Below are 26,455 nucleotides of genomic sequence, written 5' to 3' on the forward strand. Positions count from 1 at the left end.
CCAAACCGGCATCAGTATACTGCGACAACAAATCAGCCATCTACCTAGCACACAATCCAGCCTTCCATGAACGTTCCAAGCATATTGACATTGACTGCCATGTCACGCGTGAGAAAATTTGTTCTGGTCTTCTCCATCTTCTCCCAGTTTCCTCTGCTGACCAGGTTGCTGATGTCTTCACAAAGCCCTTGTCTTCGAAGCTTTTCCTTCCAGCAGTTCACAAGTTGGGCCTATTCAACCTCCATAGTCCCACTTGCGGGGGGGTATTACACGATGCAGGCTTACAACCTATTCAACATGAGCCCATTCAACAAGAGCCCAATGCTTCCAATGTTTCCATACACTCAATATCAGATAAATGGTTCAATGCTACTAATCATGATAGAAATGCTGACAGCTCACTTGGTTAGGAGTTTGTTAGAAAGCCACGTGCTGGCATAACCGCATTTATATTTCTGTTAAGATATTGCACACTTGTATCTAATATATATGGTAGCTGTACATGTAAATTGAACTAACTCATTCAAGAAAATGAATTCCATTTTCATAGATCGATTCTCTCTGTTATCTGATTCTCTAGAGAAACCAAGCAACTAACTTGCTACTCTAAGAGTCTCAACACTCAAACTATCTTTACAAAGTAAAATACTGCACCCCGTAGGAGGGGTCAAAAATTACTGGACGTTTCCATCAATAGATGTAGCTTTGTGTGCCAACCAATCAGCCACAACATTTCCTACCCTTAGAGTATGCTTCATCTGCATAGTCCAGTTTCTCTCAAGGTGATCCCACACTTTTTTTCCAATTTGAGTTGAAGGATGACTTAGATGCTCCTCTTGTTCTATAAATTTTAGAACCTGGGTAGAGTCCCCTTCAATAATGATATTCCGATAGCCTTGATCCCAAGCCACATTAAGTCCTACAAGGAAGCTCCAAAGTTCCGCTCTAAAAGTATTTCCCTGATGTCCCATATTTTTTGCAAAACCCACAATCCAGTCCCCTTCGCAGTTCCTTAAAACACCACCACAGCTAGACTTTAAGTTTCCATTTGAGCTTGCTCCATCAACATTCATTTTCATCCAGCCAGCCAAGGGAGGAATCCATTTGACCACTAGGGATGAGGCTGTATTTTGCTGGAACCTTTCAACAGAAGGCCTTTCCCAGAGCTATAGTTCTCATAATATCCCAGAATAATTCTAATGCTCTTCTAGGTATCCGATTTCACCTCATTAAAATCAAAATCATTCATTTTCCTCCATAAGCACCAGCAGGTCACACCAAATAGGAGAGCCCAATCAGCATATATCTTTAAAATCAATAGAAGCCACTAGGGCTAGCCTAGTGGTAAGGGGATGGGTAGAGAGTAGTAGAAGCTGTGTTCCATTCTCAATGTATTTAAAATAAATAAATAATAGATATTCATTTGTTAATTTGTCTTAACAAATACATAAGATTTTAATAAAATTCGATATTTTCAAAAAATATTATATTCGTTGTACATGATTTTTTTAATCAAAGTTTGCAAATATATTTAATTTCATCTTCTATTTTACAAATTGTTTTATAAAAATAGTATTTTTTATAATAAGAAAATTTTCCTTAACTAGAAATTTCGAATCAAAGGTCTGAGAATGTATATTATAATTCTCGAAAAAGTCACCATAAATCCAAATCAAATTAATTAATCAAATAATCGATCAACAGATTAAAAACAAAAATTTACACAAACAGTGGTTATATTTTGAATGTAATTTAAATCAATGTAAGTTTAACTTAAAAATTAATGTATCCACGAAGTTTACTTGTTCATGATATAAGACTTGACGTACATGCACTTTTATTTTGAATTGTTTTAACTATAATTGATTTGATTTTATCTATAAATTAATTTATATGTTTACAAGAAGGGTTCAGTGTGTGTCAAGTTATATCCATTAAGCAGTTATAACTATGTACTACAGGTAGTACATAATTATAATATTAAAGTTATATTTTTTTTTTCATTTTTCACGTCAGCAAACAACTTCTGAAGAGAAAAAAAAAGTACAACTTTAATATTATAACTATATACTACCCATTGTATATATTTATAACTGCTGAAAGGACACAACCTTGTGTTTTTTGAAAGGACAAAACTTTTTCCTTTACAAGAAAATACTTGGATTAATTTGTAAATCATTTTTGCTTAAAATATGTTACGGATGAATCAATTTTTTATTGTAATAATTAATTTATTAAAGTCAATTGTATTTTAATAGATTAAATAACTAATTTAAATAATTAAAAAAAAAAAAAAAACAGAAATTCATTTAAATCTTTTTTTGTGGGAAGTTATTTGAATAGATTTTTGTTTGTACAATTTTTTTTTTTAATAAATGAATTAATTTATAAATTGTGTGTTTTCAACCAAACCAAGCATTACAAAGTCACTATACTTTGCGGCCACTTAATTTCAGTTTCAGGTTTCAAGCATCAACGTAGCTATTTTGCTTTCTAGAAGACACGATTGATTAATCACATGATAAATAATATAGGCGACATTGTGGAATGAATATATGTTATATTAATGAATGACACAGACCTTTTCAATAATAATCAAGACCTCCTCCACAAGTAACATGCTCTCTACTTATATAAAGCAATTCATTTTCCTACACAATCTTCTTCTCAATTAATATATTAGATTACACGGTCTGAAAAGAATAAACTAAACAATTAAGCTAGCTACTGTTTCCTTCTCTCCAAGAAGTCAAAGATCAACATATTGGAAATTTTCATGTTATGATTAAATTTCAAACCTTTGATTTGGATTGGATCCAGTCAAGTCTTCTCTCCCTAGATCAATAAATATATATATGTATATATATTTCTCAACTCTGCCTCTCTCTGTTACAATCCAATCTAATTCAACTTTTCTCTCAAAGTTCCTCAAAGCAACAACCTACCTTTCATTCTTTACCATATGCTGAACCCTTTTGTTTGCGGCACTTTCCACCAAGAAGCAGAAGATGGACCATGTTCTAGCCCCAAGAAATCCAAAAGAAAAGATAGCAGAGATAATAACCCATTCTCCACACGAGGCCTTGACAAGTTTTCAGCACTTTTAGCTGATCTTGACCAGAGAAGGCAAAAGGTTTATTCACAGATGAGTCCTCAGGACATTTCTCTCGTTCGCTTTGCATACTCAAACACAGATGATTTCGTCCCCATCGTGGTGAAAGTGAAAAACAAGGACCAAAAGAGACACAAGAGTGAAGAGCTCAAAGCAAGACATTTGATAACACCTTTATTGGATCGGCCAATAGAGAAATCTACAACTTCAGCTGAAGCCACTGCTTCTATTGAAGAAAGAAAGCAACCCAAGAAGAATATTAGTACTTTCTCTTGGGATATGTTAATGAAGAGACCATCTTTCTATGTACCAGCTGTTATGATATTGATTTTGGTGTTCTTGACTGTGTTTGGAAGATCAGTTGCAACGCTTTGCACCTGTGTTATGTGGTATGTTGTCCCTACATTGAATGATATCTCAAAACCACCAAGGAAATCAACGAAGAAGAAGAAGAAGAAAGATAACTATGTTATAGGGTTGAGTGAAAAGAAGATGGTGACTCATGAAGGGTTACTTTCTCCGACAAGTGGTGATTCCAGGGCTTCAAATGATCATAAGAGTTCAGGAAAACATAGCCACCAGAAAAGCTGGTGAAGATTGTTTGATATTTTCGTTCCCTTGTTTTTTGTTTCTTCTACTATTTCCATTTCTGGGTTGGGAATTGGACTTTTTCTTTGTGTATATACGTGTATGCATGTTTTCTTGGTAACGTTCTTGAGGCAGGTTGAAAATTCAATCCTTCTCTTGATGACGTTTTCTCAGTGTAAATTGTGGTAGAGTTAGGACTCATGGAGATGTACATGGAGTGGTTAATGGTTTTTCTTTCGAGGTTCTTGAAAATCAAGTGGTGATGGTCCAATCTCAATGCTGTCAGTTCTAAGTTCTAACTCCAAAACTCTTTTATTGTTCAAAGTTAAGATGTAAGTTAAACTGCGGTACACATTCTTTTTCACAAGGTACGTGATCCATTTACACTTTTTGAAATAACGCCAATGTTCTGATACTTAACATATGATCGCCCGCACTTGGGTTTTTAATTTTATTTTATTTTTGTTTCAGCCAAAGTGATTTCGGTGGGTAAATTTAGAAAGGGTTTAACTTTTTATGCTTAAGAAATTTTTTTTTCTTACAAATTCACATAAAAATGAATGAATTTTGCTAAACAAAATTCTCTCTTCTCTTTACAATAAAAAAAATGAATGTGATAGGGAAAAAATTCCTGCACTAAAAATAAAAAATGTTTTCCCATTTAGAAAACATGTAAGAGAACATTTTGTGGGTCATAATTTATTTTCTCTATACGACTCCAAATCCCATCCTGATTGGACGAGAGAACATTCTATTATAGATTTCTAGTAGTTATTAGTTGGGCCGTCTGGTCTCATAACCATTTATTGCGCTGCTATCGACTGGTCCTCCTTGGTTTTGTCATAGTCCTTAATCCTTATCATAATCCATCCAATTAACCCCTTCCCAACCAATTTAAGTTATGAAAACAAAAATTAAGTAACTTAAACATGTGGTGTTATTTTTTAATCGAAATATAACTTAACTATTATTTTTTAATTACCATATTTTTTGTAAAATCTTATAATTGATGTTTATAAATAATACACATATCATTTTTATGAAAGAATATCACTATAAATACCTATAGAATTTTATTTAAGTTATTTATTTTATTTTTCTTTTAGGGTGGTAGAATAATCATTCATTATTTCATTCATTGATCATCCACGTGTTACTTGTCCATTTTTGTGTGCAACGTATTAATTAATTATTTACTTTCGTGGAAGCTCAAATTGGACAAGAAGTCGTACTTTGGATAAATCTAGAAGCCTTATGAAAAATGCAAGATCACATAGATGGTGCCATTAGAAAACATATTTCCATTCCCACCGCAAAGAAAAAACGCAGTTCCATTGATCATGCACTCGAAACCAAGTATATATTTTAAACGCTGTGCAAAAGTCAGCAGTATTTGCAACGATTATAGTATTCTTGTATTGTATCCTTATCATTTGTGTCTAATAAAGGGGAAAATTAAACTGATTTTAATATAACTCAATAATATGAATTGATCCATGTAGTTAATTTTGCCCAATGAGATAAATACATTTAATGTAATATAATATAGAGAGAGTTATATTTATAAATTTCTAATGTACAAATACATTATGTACTATTATGTATTTTCGAAAGTACACTAAATTACATTATATATTTCGGGAGAGTACATAATGTAATTTGTAAAAGAAAATTTTGTCAATGGATCATTCCTCGTATTATATTAATATTTTATTGTGGGTAATAATTATTAAGTAATATTTGAACAGCATATTCTGTTAAAGAACAGAGCATATATTATTATTGTGACTAATAGGTGGGTAACACAAATTTAACGCGGAATGAGGCAACGGATTTTGATAGAAGATGGGAAGCACATTGTTGTTAAAGAATTTGTTAATAATTGTATCAAAAAAAAAACAAAGAATTTGTTAATAATAATATTAATATAGCATATCTTGGTCATCATCATCCTCATCCACAACAGAAAGGGAAGACAACGAAAAAGGGGAAGGTGTTGACAATTTTTTTAAAAAAGAAGGAAAATACAGGTTGTAGAGGCTTAAAGGCCTTACGAGAAAGGAAGAGAGAGAGAGAGAGGAACAAAGACAGAGATGGGTCTGTGCTTTGGTTGCTTCGACGGGGGCAACAAGCGTATGACAAAGGAGGAAGAGAGATTGGCCTCTGAAGAAGCACGCGCTAGAGCTGCTGAAGCCGCCCAGAGAAGGCATTTTCTTCTTTTTAAACCATTTCATTGCATGCATTCATGTAAATGTTTCAAAGATTTGTAAAATGCATTCATCGTACTTGTTGTTGAAATTGATCTATATATTGTTGTCATTTTTATGCATCCTTCAAAATCATACATTGAATATTGGTGGTACGTACGTAAAACATTCAGCATACATGGCTATTGCTTTATTCATGCAACTTGGGATTAATATATATGGGGTGATCTACATTCCATACGTTATGGATAGGATAATATTGGGGAAAGGCATTCTGCGTGTGACATAACATAAATACATGTACTTCTGACATGCATGTTTGTACGTGGAAGTTCATACTTTAGAAGATGCATGCAATGCAAGGCCCATCGTAATTATTAATTAGTAAATGAAGCATATTTAACGTAAGTTTTTCGGATGGGTAGAGTCGTGTGGAAAAAAAAAATAATGCTTTTATAATGGTTTTTTTTCTTTTCTTCTATAGGTATATATAGACTAACTTTTAGGAGTTGATTGTCATTGCAGGAAAGAACAAGAAGGAGAGGCAAAGCAATCAGAAACGGTAAAACAAGTTGAAGACTCCAACAATGGCGAACCATTTGTAAAGGTTTAGTGATTCAAGAGGCAACTTGACTTTTGGCAAGTATTAACTCATATATAGTGGTTAAATCTGTTGAAGTATCATCAAAATATTATTTAGATTAGGAATTTAGTGCACTTTTTATTGAAAAAAAATTATATATTCCCTTTTGATGTGCTGTTCGTTGCCCTTTCCCTATTGCTAACAATCTTCAAATGGATTTTGACTATTTCATTTGTTGATATGCAGATGGGTTGATGTTAGGCAATTTATCGGTCCGAGTCAACTGCTTATTACATTTAAGGTGAATGATCTGTCTGATAAATTTTAGTTTTTTATTTTGGTTATTCATTTTTGTTTAGTTTAAGTTTCATGAAAATGAACTCATACTTTTCAATTGAGGGAAATTATGTTAGGAAAATGAGCGTTGACATGTATATGAATACATACATAGTTTATGATAAAAGATGTGTGAATCATTTTAAAAATTTCTCGCATTTGGGTACATTATATAGGCAAGCACGGGCTGGATTGTTTTGAATCAACTTGTAGCTTGTGCCTAAAATTTTTGGATGAACTTAATTAAACCTAGCAAACCAACCTGTTGAAAACTAACAAAGACTCTCTTCTAAACTCTTTTTTTTTTTTTTTCTCTTTCTGTAAACAAGATTTGCATGAACGAAGTTTAATTGTTCCAGCAATAGCTCATTTCACTGAGTCAAAAATAAAATATCAATGATAGCCAAATTCGATTTTTTTTCCCTGGATTCTGTTCAAGAGTAGCATATTCAGTATCTGCAAAATGCTACATGCCTACACCACTCTTTCACATGAAAAAGTGATTAAAATGCAATTTGTTAGATTCAGGTAGTTCATGTCAATCCAGAAATTCCTTTATTCCTGGATCAAAACTTTCATTTAGGAATCTACTTCTAAACTAGACAAATCCAAACGAACTTACTTACCTAATCAACCCAACCCAGTTGGATTGGGTTAACTTCACTGCTTTTTTTCAAATTTGTGTAGATTAGGACCACTCCTGAGGTTATTATGTTTGTAACAGAGTGAATTGTCTGTTAATGTTCAATTTATACCTTCTTTTCTGCACAAAGAAAATGTCTCCTTACAGTTTAGATTTTAGAAGATCATTTGCCTCATTGGTTTTTCCTTTCTTGTCTTGCAGTCCTAAGTATAGGTCCAGTCAAATTCTCTGCCGTGCCAGCTTTCCTTGTTCCGGAGATGATAAAACGGTCTTTACAACAATTGTACCATCGGTCAAATATGTTGTTTTCCAGACCAAGAAATATTATGTTTGATTGCAAAGAATTCGTGGTGTAAAGGAAACGAGGATAAGTTGAGAATGTAGTTTGGTGTTTTTATTCCCTTGTTAATATTGAAGCAACTCCTTTTTACTTCTGCAAAAATTGAACGCACGAAACTGTTTGCCTTTATTTTTAAGCCCCCCCCCCCCCCCCCCCCTTCAAAAAAAAAAAGGAAAAGAAGAAACAAAAAACAAAAGAAATCACTTTGAACTTCTCATATATAGTCAAGGATATAAGTTATATTGAGATATTCAATTGTGATAGAGTTCCATATTAGTTTGTAATGATCTAAGTGAAGCGAATATAAAAAGGAAGATTTATGAATTCAATGCCTTAATGTTTTGCACTGAGAAATAATATTAGACCCACTTGCTAGATGCAATTTAATTTATTGGTAGTAGTCCCTCGTCATGGGCTTCTTGTAACTCACCTGACAGGTTAGCAGGATACTCTATTTGGAGTTAATGATGATCTTCCTGTCAAATGAGCTTTAAATGGCTTAACCAGCTTGGTGATGGAGATGCATGAGAACTGCTGAATATTCAATTCCCAGTTCTTGGTGTTCATTTTCTGGAAGAATTGAAGAAGAAAACAAAGCTTTATTGAAAATGTTGGCCGCTACCACAAAATTTAGTAACGGGATGATATAGATTGATGGTTGAAGTCGTAACTGTCACCTTTCTTTCCTGCCCATGAGACGCAGTACAACTTGAATCTGGGTGACTTAGGGTATGCCCTATTTTTTATCACATACTAAAGAGCTAACTCTTCCCTTTATAACATGAAGTTCTCTTCTCTTTCCTTGTTCTTTTTTTTTTTTCCGGCTTCACACCTTCAACAATCCTTTGAACCAAAGTTAAGACCTCTATATGCTATTCACTAAATAACTTAAATGAGCAATTTTTAATTAGTGATGAACAATAGAGTAATTTCCTTTCACAATACATAAAAAGTACCAGAAAGATGGGAAAGAAGTAACAGTCAAGCATAGAATTATGGCAACTTCAACTATCTAGTACCTATCATTGTATGACAGGATATTAATTATAAAGGCAGAGCGTTACTTCTGTCCCCCGCCGTTAATTCTACTTGTGAAACAAGTACATTTGATTAGAACATAATGAAGGAAATCTATTGCTAGGTAGCTAGATTTAGCTATACATTTTTAAACAAATCAATAACCAAAGTAATGGGAACCGAGGGTGAGTATTTGTGCCATTTAGTCGCTGCTCGCGGGCTTTATATCTTGCTTTTAGTCAAGCTCACTTTCCCTCGACCAAAAACATTACGGGTATTTTCCCTAAGTCTCAACTCAATTACTCAAATTTTTGCACTGGAGCCGAAAGCTTCAGTTCGTATGCAGCTTGAAAGAAATCAGCTGCTTGCTGTAATGAACCTTCTGTTTTCGAAATCAATCCGAGGTTGAACCAAGCATTGTGGTTTGTGGGTTCTAATCGCAAAGCATTCATTAAAAAGCTTCTTGCAATTGGAAGTGATTGCAAACCAAGTTTCAGCAACAATTCTGCAGTTGAAATGATACTGGGAACGTAATCTGGTTCTATCGACAATGATACTGAAAAGGAAACAAATGCCTGTTTGTATAATGATTGAGCTTCAAACAACAACCCTGCAATTGTGCACAGCAATGAAATTGCATATTAGTTTACCATGAGCATAAACACTACTCAATACAGAAACATGCAGTGGTTCCACAATAAAAACCTGATCAGACAGATTCCTTACCTGTAATATGCCAGCTTCTTGGAGAGAAAAAATCTATCAACTGGGCTTTGTTAACACAAGCTTTTGCATCAAGCAAGGAACCAACATCTGCATAAATGCTAGCCAAATCCTGCCAGGCTTCCATTTCCAACTTCCTTTCGGTTAATCCCTGCTAAGAGAGATGAATCTAATCATTACTCTACCAATAATAATTAAAAAAAAAAAAAAATTGTCCCAGATTATTAATTCCCAATCTTCCACTCTACGAATAGGATCATCTTTGGTCATCCAAAATGAAAATTCTAGCATGTAATTTTAAGAAAGGGGGAGGATAGGGGAGTTTCTTTTAACTGATATTTAAAAACCAGAGGTATTAGTATTAATTAACTAACTAGTATAGATTTTTTCTTTGGCAGTTTCCAATAGAAGAGGGTCATTGCTTCTTTTCAATCAACTTTAATAGCAGTCTGTACAAGAGACGTTATAGAATCGTTCATTGAAAATTATTACACACCTCATGCCTGAATGCTTTTGCTTGATCAAAGTTCTTATCTTGAAGCCAAAGCTCTTTTCTTGCTTGAATTAGTGCTAGCAAGATTCTGTAGGTCTCTATTGCTTGCTTGGGTTCCTGCTGAGCAATTTGAAGTACTGCTTTCAATCTTAGAAGTTCTAGCTGATCCATCCTTCCAGCCTCATCTAAAGCAAAATCAATTATAGTTTCAGCATCCTTGAACCGCTGCTGTGCGGATACTATGAGTGCTAACAACTGCCAACCTCTTCCTGAACTACCAACAGTCGCGTCTGAGTACATCATTATATTGTCATAAGCTCCATCCAGATTCCTTTGAATTGCTTTCTCCAGTCCAAGGCTGAATATCACATCCGGGTCACCATTTCCATATACAGCAGCACAGTTTAGAAAGTTCAAAGACTCTCTTTGAAACATACTTCTTTCAGAATCAAGTACAGAAGTTCTAGCTGCAGCCCCATAGCAAACGCCAAGAAACTTGTATCCTTGACTCAAAAAATGCTCATTTTGGTACTTAGCTAGATTGATAACTTCATGTGAAAAGTTAATGCCTTCACGAGCATGGCCAGGATGTTGGGAACAAAGTTTAGCTCCAAACAAAAATGAAGGAAAATGGAGTCTATGCTTTGCTTCAGAACTACCACAAGCCTTCCTCAAAAGGTTCAATGCTGCTTCATTATGCCCTGCTGCACTATAACATAGAGCAAGAAAGTACCACCTCTCAACTCGACTATAGATACCTGGAAGGATCTGCTCTACATGATCTGCCAATGGCTCAAACAACCCAGTAACTGAAAGTGCAAATGTAAGATGATCCATTATTTCAGCATCCCACTCTATTTTCTGAATTGCTACTTTGCTCATGAGTATTAATAGCAAAAGTATTGCTTCCTCAACGTTACTCATGGGTGTTGTTTGACCCCACACTTGCAACTGAGAGGGTAGGCTTACTTCAACACCACCATAGAGTAGCATTGTAGCTAAATCTTTTTGTACACCAGCCAACCTTCGTTGTTCCAAATTCCATGGCTTGACCAGAGCAAGACGATATGCAGTGACAGCTTCATCTAGAAAGCCTGCCTTGATCCATAGGCTCGGAAGCAACTGCAATGCTCTATGGAACATTTCTTGCAACTTACAATCTTCACCAATACTCTCGGGCATTCCATTAGGAAAGGCAGATTCAACCGTATCCAGAATTATTCTGCACTCCTTTGCAGCCTCTGCATGAATAAGAAAACACAAGAGTTATCGGAATCGGCACCCTTGAGGGCAAAACCAAATATACATAATGGAGTTAAGTTTGTCAGAACTTATATGATACTTAAAATAGAGAAAGGTTCAAGATCCATATCGTCAAAGGATGACAACATCACATGCAAAAATTGCATGATTTAACAAAGGCACGTTTGATCAAACAACATACAAGCATATGAAAGTCCTCTAAAAAGAGATATAAAGGTAGTATTAGGTACCAATGTATCGCCCAAGCTCCTCTAATGATCTTGCTTTAAGCAAAATTGCCTCAAGAAGCAGGCTTACTGAATGCAATGACATCACATTTGGAATCACGATATCTGCCTTGGAACGTGGTTTTCTTTGCTTGGTTCTTTCAGCAATTGCCCTGATCATCCTTGGGGTCAAACCCTTGATGTCTATACCTTGAAATACTTGGAGGGCAGCATCAAAATTCCCTCTTTGGTATTCAAGCCTCCCCAGCAGGGCCCTTGCTTCCTGAAATTCATTCCGAAAAGGGGAAAAAACTTCAAAAAATGCACGTAACATTTTGATCAAACTAAATTAAATTCAAATAAAACGAAATGCATTGCAACCTCATAGTTTAAGGAAAGTGCTTCTTTTAGAGTAGATTCAACTTCTTCTACTTGGGTTTCATCAAACTTCGATTCCCAATCCGCATTCCTCGAAGAAAGTCCACTGGCAGAGAAATCCCTTGTTGCGAGAGACTCCGGCGACTGCGGTGGCGGCTCTTCAAATTTGAATTGCTCCCCGGAGGAGCAAGCGCACAACATCTTCTAAAAAAACCAAGTGTGGGTCTTTCCGTTGAAAAGTGAGGCAAAAACAATCACTTCTCACCGCACGCTTTTACAGCGACACCTTTTAACAAACATGTTTTCGTCAAAAAAAAATAACTCAACTAACTCTGAACTACTACAGTAATTAGCTATCATGAATTAGCATAATGAAGAACATTACAATGTTCTCTTTTACCTGTCGTGAAACAGTTAGCTACTAAAGCACAAACAACAATGGAGATCCGAAATGAATGATAAGTTGAAAACCAAACCCCATGATTAGTTGTTGGTAGAGAAGGATGTGAGAAGAGAGAGAGAGAGAGAGAGAGAGAGAGACGTGACATAACACAACTCAAACGATGGAGGTCAGAAAAAGTGAAGAGGACAAAAGGTTGTACAGCTATAGGGCGAGACAAACAAAGGGAACACAGCTTTGGACTTACCACAGCAAACCCAGATTCCAAAGACATCAACTTTAACAGTCTTCGACGCCATGAAAGCTACCCTTCTACTGTTTCTGCGTGGCTTATTATGCAAATGTCATCATCCAATGGATTCAGAGATCTATCTTTCATTTCGTTCTTTTTTTTAATTTTTCCGAGTGCTAATGGAATTGGAGGAATGGTGGTTGCAGAAGTTGGTAGATTCTTTCATATTCAACTTCAAAGTTCAAACTTTTGTGTTTAAACATTGGTTCAAGTTTTTTAAAGGAGAAAGCAAAACGAGTAAAGAAATTGTCGCCATTTAAAGGAAGACAAATTAAAAAAAAAAAAAAGTAACCTAAGTAATTATATTTATTTTACTCACTCTTTTATCTTTAATGATACATGAGTCTTTTTATTTGAAAGAGTGCTAGAAGATTTACCCAAGGAAGGAGCAGAGGGATTGAACCCGTTTAGCTTTAATGACTTTAAATCTAATAATATCTTGTAATCCAATATAATATAATTAACTTTAAATTAGCTTTTCATTTTTTTTATTATAATATCTTGTATTATACAGATTTATTTAAAATTTATTGAAAGGGAGAGGTTATAGTTACTACTTCTTATTCTTACTATCTCTTATTACAAAGTTTTAACCGTTGATTTTCGTCAATCTAACGGTTATAATTTATTGGAAATTAATAATTAATTAATAAATATGATCTAATAAATTACAATCATTGGATTGACGAAAATCAACGATTAAAATTTAATAGTAAAAGGTAGTAAGAAAAAGAAGTAGTAACTATAATATTTTCCTTGTTGAAATACATAAATTTAAATTCATTGAAATATAATTTCAAACTCCAAAACATAAATAAATAGAGTTTTTTTTTAACACATACTAAGTAATCTCTAAATAAATTGATGTAAGTTGAGATACGGCTTGAGAACACACACATCTTTAATTTTTTTGTCTTTGTTAGTTGTATTGGAAATGGAGACTGTGTTTTCTCCATTATTATTAGGGTTTTATAAGTTATGTTGTCAAAAAAGTAACTGTGTAATGTTATAGAGATTCGTTTAGTGTGTTATAATTTATTTATTTTTGCTTTAAAAAGTGTGGGTCCCACAAAATGTTGTGTGTGTAGGAAAGTTTTTCTTCATGTTAAAGAACAAACTAAAATTCCTTATTATTATTAATCGAAACATAGTGGAGACAATTTTAAAATGAAAAAAATTTGCTTACATTCAAATTAAGTTAAACTCATTTCATAGCGTTTTAGGTGGCTGAATAAAAGAATAGTTTGTTTAGTCAGAAGCAGAATGCAGGATCTAGTGGTGGCTGAAAAGTAGGAGGGAGAAGGAGTGGTAGTTTTTTGTCGTCATTATATAATAATCATCTCAATTTCTTTTAAAAAACTACGTTTTATGTATTGTAAATAATTACTTATTAGTCATTATATAATTATCATTAAAATTGTTGTTGAAAACAAAAACAATGTGAAGGCTCGATTGAGCCCAAAAACTGTTCCAACAAATTGGGCCCATAGGAAAGAAGGTGGGCCAATGGGAAAGTCCATTGGGCCAGTAGTGGAGTCCACTTGACTTTCTTCCACATATTTCTTTTTGTTTGAAGAGAAAGAAAAGATTGAAGTATTTTAGTTGGAGTTGCAAGAAGAGAGAGAGAGAGAGAGAACGGGGTGCAGTGCAGAAAGTAGAAAGTAGAAACAGAAAGTGGATAGGGTGGAGGAAGAAGAGAGTGTGAGTGTGTTGAAATCAAGATGCTCCGAATATGCATGTCTGGAAGCAGATCAGAGATAGGGAAGCGGGGAAATTACGAGCAGATTCTTTCGCGAATAGCATAAAGTCGAATCGTATTTCCCAACTGGAATTGTCGAATCACAAAGACCTTGTTTCGGCTCACAAAGGCGCCATCAACTCCCTTCAGGTACTCTTACTCTTACTCTTACTGTTGTTTGTTTCTTAGCTTCAATTTCCAATTTGACCGTGAAATCAGATTGATTTGACAGAAGGAAGATATTTGTTATCTGCTGCATCGGATGCATCCGTAGCTGTTTACGATGTTCAACGCCCCAGCGATTACGAAGCAGGTGGTGCCATATCCAAACACAGGTGCATTTTTTCCGTTGACAAGCAACACCAGCTCGCCCATAAGTATGCCGTATCCTCAGCTATATGGTATCCAATTGACACAGGATTATTCATCACTGGCTCATACGATCATCACATCAATGTTTGGGACACTAATACCACCCAGGTCATAATAATAATAATAATAATAATAATAAATTTATGCTTGGCCTTGGTCTATTATAACTCTATATATATTCAATTCAATTCTAGTATTGTTGTACTACAGGTGGTGGTGAATTTTAAAATGCCTGGAAAGGTCTATAGGACTGCAATGTCCACATTATCAACATCTCACATGCTTATCGCTGCTGGAACTGAGGATGTCCAAGTTCGCCTTTGTGATATTGCTTCCGGGGCATTTGCTCACACTTTGTCTGGTCACCGGGGTATCTCAATAATTTGAACCTTTACCTTTATCTTTATTTATTTTTTTGCATCTTTCATGTAACTATTTATTTATATATATTCAATTTGTTATCCAGTTAGAATTGATTTTCTCAAGGTTAGTTTAGTATATCCTTGCAGAATGGCAGTATTTTGTGAGATATACATGATGAAACCTTGGAAAGAATGGAAAATGCAAAATCCTTTCTTTAGGTTAATATTCTCTGATTATCAGGACATGTTTAGTAGTCCATCATAATTTAAAGTTTTTGTAATATATGCACTTCCAAGGGCTGGGTTGTATGGTTAAATCATGCTTTTTCTCTGTCTCCACAATATAACCTGGCTTGTTTTGTATGGTTCTATTTAACAAGAGTCTTTAGTTGTGTGCTTCTTGCTGAAAGTATTAAAATATATTGTCTGTTTAATTATGTCACATTTAGTTTCATATAAAATACAGGAAAGTAAGATATCTGTTTGTGTGATTATTCATATTGCATGATATATTCTATTAAAAAAAAGGTGTTGCATCAAATGTTTTCTTGATGGCAGATGGAGTAATGACTGTTGAGTGGTCTAATTCAAGTGAATGGATCTTGGTTACTGGGGGATGTGATGGTGCAATACGTTTTTGGGACATCAGGCGTGCTGGCTGTTTCCTAGTTTTAGATCAATCTCGGACTCAGCTTGGAAGACGTCCACCTATACTCAAATGCCCCATTAAGGTTTTTTATTTTTTTATTTTATGTTAGCTTTTTCTTGTCACGGGTTCGAATTCGAGAAATAGCCTCTTTGCACATATGCAAGGGTAAGACTGTGTACAAGGATTACACTCACCCCACCCTCACTAGTCAGGGTTTAATGAGGAGTGTTTTTTTTATTCCTTATCTGCAAATAGTGTGTCTCACTCAATAATGATTATTGCTAGTCACGACTATTTTAATCATGTTGCTGAAATTGCACCAAGTATTATTATTATTATGTGAGTTTTTTTGCTTGTTATAATCCCAAAGCCTTATCACTCACAGGATTCAAGTACAAAATTGCATGCTGCACAAAAGAAACTTGCTAATGGGAGTGGTAGCAGACAACTGCCAATTGGTAGAGTTTCATCCAAGGGACCAATGAAGCAGAGACTACATCCAGGAATGCTGTCTACTCAGGATCGTGCAACTGCTCATTATGGTGCTGTGACAGGGTTAAAAGTAACAGAGGATGGCTTGTATCTCCTAAGTGCAGGTTGTTTTTTATTAGTTATTATATTATATAGTTATTTGAAGTATCTATGGAATAATGATTTCATGCGGGACTCGTGTGAAACTTGTTGCCTATTTTCTTGTAATTCATCAAAATGCTGTACATATCTAAATTCTCTCTCTCCCTATTTGATGTTCTGTTGGAGCACAGGGTCTGATTCAAGATTGAGGTTGTGGGATGTTGAATCTGGCTGCGACACACTTGTGAACTTTGAAACAGTCCGCCTGCAAACAAACAAACCTATTCAATTAGCCACCACTCAAGATTCAACCCTTGTTTTTGTTCCATGCATGAGAGCTGTGAAGGTACATCTTTCCTTTTGTTTATTATTATTTTAACTTTAAATTAGATGTACAAATACAATGATAAACGCTGATCTCACTGTTGGATTATTCAGGCATTTGACATGTGGTCTGGGAACACACATGCAATATTACGTGGCCACTATGAATGCGTGAACTCTTGCTGGTTTAATGAACAAGATCAGGTATATTCTTGAGGTGGTTGCTCATTTTCTTTCCCTACTCCTTCCTAATCAGCAATTCATCAACTCCCGGTGATGGTGTTGGTGAAATTTGTTGGGCTAGTCAGGTCTCCCTGTTCAGTTTCCAATTAAACTCTTTATATACTGTTATAAATCAGCTGAAGGGAATGCAAAACTGAGTAGACATTTTCCTTTTTGTTCATTGAAATTTATTGAGTTCATTATATCATATCCTATCCCTGCACACATACATATTTCTAATCTTCTATCATCAACTCATACAGTATACCGACTGCCTTTCTTCTCTCTCTTTTTTCTTTTTTTTTTCTCTTTTCGTTTTATCCTTCTGTCCTAAATTTTGCTTTTTTATAGATAAGGTAAAAGGGAAGAGATGAAGACCTGGGTGGGTGTAAATTGTGTTTACATATAATCAACACTCCCTTTTCTTCTTTGATACGAGGACTGTCGTCTTTAGGAAGAAAAGAGACTTAATTATGAAGATTTTCTAAAATATGACAACTCTTTGATCGTGTTTAAAGATGAAACTTAAATAAAGATGAAAGGTGAAAAAGAAACCATTTATATGATATAAATTTACTAGACGAGGTTAATCATGCCTGTATCGCTGTACCTGTCCCTCTATCTAATTACACTGGAAATATTCATTATTGATTCTTTCATGGCTATTGCTTGTCTGGAGTCGGTGTTCTTTTGGCAAGAACACTGATTATTTCTTGCATATTTAGTAATTATTTCAGTATAAAATAACGAACGGTAAAACAGCAATGGTTCCAGATACGGTTCTCAATCTATTTGGACATATATGTATCTATAGAATGTGATATTATTCTCCAACTGTTGAATTGAAGTTTGCTTGGAATGTAATACTTTCTCGTAGAACCCAAACTCCATCTACTTTTTAACGATTTTCTTTATCATCATAGGAATTATACACCGGCGGAAATGATAGACAAATTCTTGTCTGGTCACCTGCTAGATCAATTGCTGATGAAGTGGTACACTTTTTGAATCAGTCTTTTTCAGATTATTTTGTATATATGCAAAGTGAAAGCACCTTCCAATTTTCCATTGTCTGATCTTATTGTGATAAACTGTAGGACGAAGGACCTGCTGAGGATGAGGATAACTGGAGTAACTGAGTTTTGCCTGCATTAGTGTCACATCTTTTCCTTTTTCAAATTCTTCTGTCACTTTTGTTAGATTTTTGTGGGATTTGTAAATGCAGGCTTGTCCTGGTTTTGGAGCATATGCGTAAGGCTTAAAAGTATAAACACTGCCAAACTGTATACTTGTAGTGCAGATAGTTTTTTTTTTTTTTTTTTTTCATTTTCTTTTAAATTGCGTCAGTGTAAATGTTGAATTGACTCCTGTCCTTGTAAGTTATTGCTTAAACACTTGTTTCGTATTGCTTTGCTAGAGAAAATATTGAATACATATGTGCGTACCCAAACGACATTGGTATTGAATTGACGTTTATAGTAACATTTTATAAGGAAAAAAAGAAAAAAAAAGAGGTTCATTAATTGAACCATTTAAAAAAATATATGTCAATAATCAATTAGCATATCCTTGTATTGATAGATCTTTGTCATTATTTCTTATTGACCTATTTTCACATTGGGAGTGATTATTCCCTCAGAAACTAAAGGAAGCAAGGAAAACTCGTTTCATTGGTATTACTGAACTTCTTTCGGCATTTTTACTTACGTGCTTCAGAGGAACATTATCTGTAGCATTATCGTATTGCCACCGCACTAGAATCTGGAACTGCTATCACTACATTGCAATCAATCGTGACGGACATGGCCAATAGCCAAAGTTCGGGTAACTAGTCAGAAACAAGTCCAACACCAGTTACCGATTGAAGGAGGTTGTTATGCACGGCTACAATCCCAACACTTTCATGTGCCTCTCTCATATGTAGTAGATTTTTTTTAAGACTTAAAAGCTAGCTGTAGACAAACACACTGATACTGCTTCTAGACTACCCTGGAAGCTGGCTCTTGTAAATTACTGTCTGTGCGTATATAAGTTGTGTCTTGTTTTCATTTGAAGGGGAGGGGAATCTAACTGTAACCATTTTTGTAATAAGATCATTATTGACTTCAGTGTATATGTTGGTATACCATTAACGTAAGTGCTGTCATACATTTATTCACCCCTTATCTTCTCTATCTGAACTAGTTCCCTATTTTATAACATTATAAACATTCCGGATTTGCTAAATGGGGTATTAAATACAATGTGTCAATATTTTATCCCATCCGAAGTCCATTTGACCCTTTGCTAGCGTGATTTTCAAAACTGCTTTGTGCAGCAGAACTTATGCTCCAACAGTAGTATACTAACTTAATTCTCTTCTCTATTAGGCCTAGTGCCCAATATTATAAGGTCATGAAAAACTCCAAATTTGATTTTTGGGATATTTATAATGTTAAAAATCTGATTGATGCTTTATACTGGTGCTAGAACCTATTTCGAGTGCGAAGAAGCTTCAGCGTACACAATCCGTTCCAGAGTTTAAAATATTAGACTACCTATGTTTATTTTTATATGTAATATGATCATGAATTTTCTTTATTTGCATCAAGCCATATACATCTGTGAGGTAATTTACAGAGAAGTACCTATGTTCTTAACGCTTTTATTTTTTAATCATTCAGTAAATCTGCTCAATATGCTTAACCAAAATGAACAAGGATCTGGCCATCTATATTAACTGCAGAAGGTTCACATTCCTTCCATTTGCACTGCACCCCTTTATCAAAATTGTAATAAGATCATTATTGCTTTACGATTAAGCTGACGCCAATTATTAGAGGTATGTTAAAACTTTAAGAAGCATTTAATCCTATTTATTTTTTCATTTTTCAACAACTCTCTACTTGAACTTCAGCAAGGTAGGCCACCAAAACCTACTTGAACTTCAGTAAGGTAGGCGACCAAAATCAGAGTTTGATCTCCTTGTGTATTCTGCAACTAGTTGAGCAACAAACGAAGATTTATTCTTAAGCAGTTTCTTTGGTGAAGCATATTTCTCAAGAAGCGTGCAGGATCAATATGAAGAGAAATCATATTCACTTTTATGAGAAAAAAAAAGAAAAAAACAAACTGACAAATATACAAGAAAAGACAAAAAAACAAATGATTCTTAATTACCTTGATTTATAAACAGAACCATGTCACTATCAATGACTGAAGTTATTCAATGAGCTATGGTAACTGCAAAACTCATGATGATATGAAATCATTCTCACTACATTTATAGATATAATTTTGACTTGTAACACATCCTATATCTATGTTTAAAGTTTTTAGAAGTCAAAACTATGGAGTCAAGCTTCCCTTCTTTCTTCCTTACTTTATCTCCAAGTTGGCACATAACTAGAGCCTATAATATTTCTTAAATTTATGAATATGCATAACCTGTACTAATGAGACAATTACTTCCTAGTGCCATGAAAAAACAAATTACCTTCCAAATCTATTCATTTGTGTACTCTTCCAGTGAGTCCAGGTTGCTTCTTACATTCCCTTCAAACATTGTTGGATCCCGAGGAATAATGCTTAATGTGGAACGTAAATCATGAACTGAAATCAAAGATATGTTAGTGTTGTCTATCAAAATTTGTTCAGCAACAGGTTCCACAAGTCAGAAAAGTGTTTGCACTATAGTTATTCTCACAATGCCAGTTTTTTTTATCCAGCACATGTAAAACGAGGCAAGTGAGGAGCATACCAAACCTACATCACACACTGCCTCATTAAGCATAGATATCATAAACTAAAATCAAACTAAGTTACCTCTTTTTCTACAGGATATTCTTATGAATGGGTTAAAATCCCCTGCATTAAATTTTTTTTTCTCTAATATTGGTCGTCTTAGCCAACATGCTGGCATGCCAACAATCAACAAGCATTCACCAGGATCAATAGCTGTTATATGTGGCCATGACTCATACACATCACCTCCTCAACAGTCACCACCATATAAACAATCCAGCAATCAATGACAGACTTTTAACCTATTCATATATCTTCACTTCCATCCATCAATGCCAGACTTTTATATATTTTCACCACCATATAAACCAATGCAGATACTAGATATCTTCACTTTTTAACCTGCTTAAATTCTAAGTAACAAACAATGCAAGACTTTTTTATATATCAATCAATCAAATAATTTTATAAACAATGCAGATACTAGAAAGGGCGACACTATTAAAAAATTAACCACAAATCAATCAAATAATTTTGCATTGGTAGGGTATTTTCAAGTAATCATCATCAATGTTCTCTAGTATGAAATAAAAATTTCTATTTTCAACTAGTCTTGTATATTTTCTGCTTCCCACTGAAGTCTGGCATGTTGGTGCTGCTGCAACGGTTGAGCATCACCAGCACTTGAACTTGCAGCTATGATTGAAACAACCCCAGGCATGCCTGAACTTCCAGCCACACTTGACTCAAACCCAGGAATACTTGAACTTCCCAGTTGCCAGATAACCATCATTGCTCGATACAAGGTTTAGGCCAGCCAAATTGGGGGCATGTCACATACCCATCAAAACATTTGATTGAAGGTTTCATCAAAAATTTGTGGCACATAGTGGTGTCTTGGAAGTCTAGAAAAGTGTAGTCAAGAAATTGAGACTTATCCAAATCTGTCATCCTTGCAAAGCCAAATGAGTTTGTCCAAGTGTCTATCACACTGGGAGAGGAAGGCAAAATCATCCTCTCAATTCCCAAGTTAGTCAACTGCTTCTCTAGCTCATTTATCAAGATGCTACACATTCCAAGTCTTTGAAACTTCCTCCTGGTGGCAACAAATGGTAGCTCAGCAACCTTCTGACCATAAATTCTTATGGTGGCAGCAGAAATCACCTGGTCATTCCTCTCCAAAATCATTGTGTAGAACCCACGAAAGTTGGAACGATTAAGTTCTGAACCTCTATTGAACATAATATCTGATATGATATCTCTCCCAGTGAGATCATCAATAACTGGATCAAAACACTCATGGAATACTCCAAGAGCCACACTTAGCTTGCTTTCAATTTGACTCATGCGCTCAAGGTCTTCAGAAGTAAGATCTCCATGGTTATCACTTTTCGGGGTCTTCAACAATATCCAAGTAAGATTATCAGCACCCACGGGAATTGGTTTCCCTATCAGCTTTTGTAGACTGAAAAATATGTTCTCACAAGCATCATTGCAGAACCAATTCTTATTAGGTTGGTTTTCCAAGTTACTGGTAAAGCCTCTAGTCTTTAGGCACCCAATGTGGTATTTGTGCTCACATTGATCACAAACGAGCATACTGCAATCCACATTATCTGCACAATCTTCTCCATATTTTGGTTTGTTGCATATTTTGCAGCAACATGGTGGGCAAAACCAATCACCATCAGGAACTTGCTCAAGACCTAGACAACTGAGATGGAATGAGGATGGGCATCTATCACAAAGCATCAATTCACCACCATAACGACATATAGAACAGATGCTGTCATTGTCTTTATAAACATTGTCTCTCTGCATAACAGCATCATGGTTTTTTTGTTGTGAACTACTCAAAGCTTCCCTTTGGCAATCCAACAGTGATCTTCTATCTTCCAAGAAGATACTAGTAGATGGACGGTGCTTTGCACAACCAGCATGAGCCTCAAAGTTAGTGGGGCCGAAAACCAAACCACAACAATCACATTCTATGCCACAATGCAATAGTTTACCTTTTTTCACCACATTATATCTACCACGGCAGAACACCTTGGATTCTAAAAGTACCACGTTGTCAATCAACCAAGAGATCATTGTACGAGGATTTGAAGAACTTTGTACCTCATCCCCATGCCTCACCCTTTTCCTTGATCGTAAGACTTTACCTCTTTTACCGCCTATGGAACTCCCTTTGTCTTTTCTTGGATTCCACTCAGCATCATCACCATCATCACATGACTCCCTTTGTCGTTTCTTGGATTTTTTTGGCTCAGCCCTCTGTTTCTTGGATTTTCTTGGTACCACATGTGCTTGTGCAGAAGATGAAATCACTGTAGTGGAAGAGGCCTGATCAAGCTCACTCGTGGGTTGAGAGTGATCCACCTCATCATCATCATCAAAAGACTCCCTTTCTTTTTTCTTGCATGTTCTGGGCTGCGCTCTTGCACTTGGTTTCTTGCATGTTCTTGGTTGTTCTTGTGGCTGTGCAGAAGATGATGACATGGCTGTAGTTGTTGAAGGCTGATAATCATGATCACGCTCAACTTGAAGACCCTTTGTTTCCAGAATCAAGGGAACATTTTGAGGCCCACAACCTCCCTCTCGTATGCAGCTTTCGCATGCCTTTCTGAGAGAAATATGGTTCCTGCTATTGATGGGTGATGTATAACGCAATTCCCATCTACCTTGCTTATCAATGTACCACAAATTCCAACCCAAAGCACATAGATGTTGCTTTGCTTTTAAGGATAGGTCTCTTTTCCCCCTACCTCGCCTATAATCTGTTGATCCTGTTAATTTGTACCAGTCGATTACTGCATGAGGGCACAACTCTGGTTCAATAGATACTGCAGGAGCCGAACTAGGAGCCATCAAATTCAAATTATTTCATGCAAAACCTGTTCAAGCGGAAGAAGAAGAATCAGGTAACGGGAATATATGTGTGTATATATATGCTAACAAGAATATCTTTTTTCTTTTTTTTTGGTAAATCATAACAAGAATATCTTTAATCACGCATCGAATTGATATCACATATATATGTGCTAATTTAAAGGCATTGATTCTCATTTTTATATCATATATGTGCTAATTTTATTAATTAAAGATATTATTCACGGTAACGTAATAATTTTAAATATGCGAGAGTGAAAGTTCAAATTTAGGAGATATTTTATTTTATATATACACATTACAAAAAACTATATAAACTCTATAAATAATATTCTTAATTAATAAAGTTAATATATATATATATGTGTGTTAAATTTATTCATAAATAATATTATTTACGGCAATATAATGATTTAAAATATGCCAAAATGAAAGTTCAAATTTAGGAGTCATTTTATTTTATATATACATATGGAACAAAAAAACTAAATTTTAGTGTGCTAATTTTATAATATTAATTTCCATTTTTATATCATGTGCTAATTTTATTAATTAATTAAGGATATTATTTCCATAACCTGTGATAAACTGAATCAAATTTAAGCGATATATTATTTATATGATATTATTATATTATATATTTTTAAATTATTTTTTATTATATTTTTGTATCTTATGATTCACAATAAAAAAATCGATTAAACGATACACAAACATTGAACCACAGAAACCCATAGAATAATTCCTAGATAACCACATACAGTATGCTTAAGCAATTTTTGTTGGGATATTGATTTCCATTTGTTTATAATCTACAAGCCACAAATATAATAATAAATATATATATATATATAAATATAATAATAAATATATATATATATATATTTGGTAACAAAAAAGGACTAAGCCCCAAACAATTAAAAGAACGAGAACAACAAAGCAAAACCAGGGTCGAGTCCTCGTTATGGATGAAAGTCCTAGTCCTGGAGACACATGTTACATCAGCCTGCAAGAGCAAGCCAAGTTTCATCAGTGATCACTGGACTGGAAGCGCCAAACACCATCCAACTCCGATGGATCCAAGAGGTAGTTAGTGAGCCAGTTCGCACACTGTCAGTCTCGATCCAACTATTCAGCAAATGCAACTCACGGGCATCATCACTAAGCTTGGTGAGCAAGGAAATAATCATTACCGCATCACATTCAACAATCACTCTTCTCTATCCCGCGTTCCAGACAAACACCAAACCACTCAATACTCTCCATAATTCTGCTAATAGAGATGAACACAGACCCACCCTAGTGCGCCAAAACTTTTCACCGACCATGTTGCATGTGGAAATAAAATCTTTAATAAATATAAATATTGTTAATATTAATAGAAGAATTTTCGTAACATTTATAAACATAATATCTCTATATGAAACATATCTGTGTTAATTTAAAGGCATTGATTCTCATTTTTATATCATATATATGTGCTAATTTTATTAATTAAAGATATTATTCACGGTAACTTAATAATTTAAAATATGTGAAAGTTAAAATATGTGAAAGTGAAAGTTTAAATTTAGGAAATATTTTATTTTATATATACACATTACAAAAAAACTATATAAACTCTATAAATAATATTCTTAATTAATAAAGTTAGCATATATATATATATATATATATGTTAAATTTATTCATTGAGAATATTATTTACGGTAATATAATGATTTAAAATATGCCAAAATAAAAGTTGAAATTTAGGAGTCATTTTATTTTATATATTCACATGGAAAAAAAAAACTAAATTTTAGTGTGCTAATTTTATAATATTAATTTCCATTTTTATATCATGTGCTAATTTTATTAATTGATTAAGGATATTATTTACGTAACCTGTGACAACTGATCGAAAGTTCAAATTTAAGCGATATATATATATATATATATATATATATATATATATATATATACTAATGAAAAAAAAAAAAACAAAGCTATATATGTTCAAGCCCAGCCTGATGACCACATGTGATGTATATGCTTACAACTTTGATCTGGTGATGCTAAAACAGTTAGAAGTATTAGAGCTAAATCTTAAGCTCCAAAGTAAAGGACCATAGTCTCCACTTACATGAAGAAAGATGACTTATAACCAATCCCTAACCCCTCTTCTCACACAAAAAGCCTATCAGGAAGCATAGAATTATAAAATTAAGTTTCACCACAGCGATATGCTAAAGTGGAACATAGAGTTAATTATGGAAATAGAAAAAGATCAAAATTTGACCTGTGATCCCTTGAACAAAGAAGCTACTATACCAAGTCAATCATCAGTTGAAAATTAGAAATATAGATTAATTTGTCAAACACTGAAAGAAATTATATTCCCTCACAAACCGAAAAGAGAACCAAAAATAAAAAACCAGCAACTTGCACATAAAATTAAAAAAATAATCAAAAGGAGTTTCTTTTGTGTGTGTGTATAATAAGGAGGGAACTAGTCCAGATAAACAAAACAAAAACAAAAAGTCTAAGAAGGATTAGCCTTATGAAAGCTTAGCATTACATCTTTATTTAAAAGGGAAATTAAACCCTAAAGGAGGAGTTTGGAAAAATATGATGATTGTTTCCTATCTTTGAAACTAGTTTAGCTAAACAACGAGCACATGAATTGCCTGATCGCTCTATGAAAGAGCCTTGAATATATCAATACTTTTCTAGCCATTAATCAAAATTAATATATAATTTAATTTTAAAAAAAAGGAAAGAAAAGAAACCTGAAAAAGATGACGGTGGAGGAAGGTGCTTGCAGAGAACAGAAGAGGAGAGTTGTTCCTGCTAGGGATCGAAGTGATTTGAGAGAGAAACTGTTTTTCTTGCTAGGGTTTCTCAAAAGCCAAACGTACAACATCATTTAGGTTCTCTGAGGAGCTCATTGTCAGATCTCGCTGAACACTGGCTGGGTTTCAAATTCAAGAGAAAATGGAAGAAAGCCCACAAACTTAGGGTTTTGATTAAGAGAGAA

At 34.4% G+C, this 26,455-nt stretch overlaps 4 protein-coding genes and 1 pseudogene across 6 annotated transcripts; 2 read left to right on the forward strand and 3 right to left on the reverse strand.

Moving 5' to 3' along the window:
* The first annotated feature begins 2,962 nt into the window (after positions 1-2,962).
* LOC133314537 (uncharacterized) lies at positions 2,963-3,706 on the forward strand. The gene has a single exon (XM_061516020.1). It carries the CDS (start codon positions 2,963-2,965, stop codon positions 3,704-3,706), a length of 744 nt encoding a protein of 247 aa, XP_061372004.1.
* Positions 3,707-9,027: 5,321 nt separating this feature from the next.
* On the reverse strand, positions 9,028-12,090 carry LOC133314559 (protein NPGR1-like). 3 transcript variants are annotated; one of them, XM_061516050.1, is made up of 5 exons: positions 11,893-12,090; positions 11,536-11,794; positions 10,061-11,283; positions 9,553-9,682; positions 9,028-9,436 (listed from the first exon to the last, which is right to left on the reverse strand). In XM_061516050.1, exons 1-5 carry the CDS (start codon positions 12,088-12,090, stop codon positions 9,126-9,128), a joined length of 2,121 nt encoding a protein of 706 aa, XP_061372034.1. In that variant the 3' UTR covers positions 9,028-9,125. The 3 variants fall into 3 exon arrangements, with proteins under 3 accessions (XP_061372034.1, XP_061372033.1, XP_061372032.1); XM_061516049.1 differs by having other exon boundaries at positions 10,046-11,283; XM_061516048.1 differs by having other exon boundaries at positions 9,553-9,700; positions 10,046-11,283.
* A 2,108-nt stretch (positions 12,091-14,198) lies between these two features.
* Positions 14,199-18,234, forward strand: LOC133314544 (WD repeat-containing protein ATCSA-1-like). Its single transcript, XM_061516028.1, has 9 exons — positions 14,199-14,469; positions 14,539-14,799; positions 14,902-15,061; positions 15,612-15,784; positions 16,088-16,298; positions 16,467-16,621; positions 16,714-16,803; positions 17,745-17,816; positions 17,919-18,234. Exons 1-9 carry the CDS (start codon positions 14,314-14,316, stop codon positions 17,958-17,960), a joined length of 1,320 nt encoding a protein of 439 aa, XP_061372012.1. The 5' UTR covers positions 14,199-14,313; the 3' UTR covers positions 17,961-18,234.
* A 1,513-nt stretch (positions 18,235-19,747) lies between these two features.
* LOC133314538 (ABC transporter C family member 6-like) lies at positions 19,748-21,337 on the reverse strand (annotated as a pseudogene).
* Positions 21,334-23,415, reverse strand: LOC133314539 (increased DNA methylation 1-like). The gene has a single exon (XM_061516021.1). The coding sequence runs from the start codon at positions 23,413-23,415 to the stop codon at positions 21,334-21,336; it is 2,082 nt and encodes a 693-aa protein (XP_061372005.1).
* Positions 23,416-26,455: the final 3,040 nt, after the last annotated feature.

The sequence above is a fragment of the Gastrolobium bilobum genome, unplaced genomic scaffold, assembly GCF_033153095.1.
Source record: "Gastrolobium bilobum isolate Gb01-03AN ecotype WA unplaced genomic scaffold, APGP_CSIRO_Gbil_v1 utg10825, whole genome shotgun sequence".
Classification (NCBI taxonomy): Eukaryota; Viridiplantae; Streptophyta; class Magnoliopsida; order Fabales; family Fabaceae; genus Gastrolobium; species Gastrolobium bilobum.

Bases quoted from the DNA above. Each gene is read 5' to 3' on its own strand.
- LOC133314537 (XM_061516020.1), top strand. From the start codon at position 2,963: ATGCTGAACCCTTTTGTTTGCGGCACTTTCCACCAAGAAGCAGAAGAT.
- LOC133314559 (XM_061516048.1), bottom strand. From the start codon at position 12,090: ATGTTGTGCGCTTGCTCCTCCGGGGAGCAATTCAAATTTGAAGAGCCG. The intron at 11,284-11,535 runs GTACCTAATACT...TTATTCATGCAG, and splicing joins GGAGCTTGGGCGATACATTG to AGGCTGCAAAGGAGTGCAGA. The intron at 9,701-10,045 runs GTGTGTAATAAT...CTCTCTTAGCAG, and splicing joins CAAAAGCATTCAGGCATGAG to GGATTAACCGAAAGGAAGTT.
- LOC133314544 (XM_061516028.1), top strand. From the start codon at position 14,314: ATGCATGTCTGGAAGCAGATCAGAGATAGGGAAGCGGGGAAATTACGA. The intron at 14,800-14,901 runs GTCATAATAATA...GTTGTACTACAG, and splicing joins GGGACACTAATACCACCCAG to GTGGTGGTGAATTTTAAAAT. The intron at 17,817-17,918 runs GTACACTTTTTG...GATAAACTGTAG, and splicing joins GATCAATTGCTGATGAAGTG to GACGAAGGACCTGCTGAGGA.
- LOC133314539 (XM_061516021.1), bottom strand. From the start codon at position 23,415: ATGGCTCCTAGTTCGGCTCCTGCAGTATCTATTGAACCAGAGTTGTGC.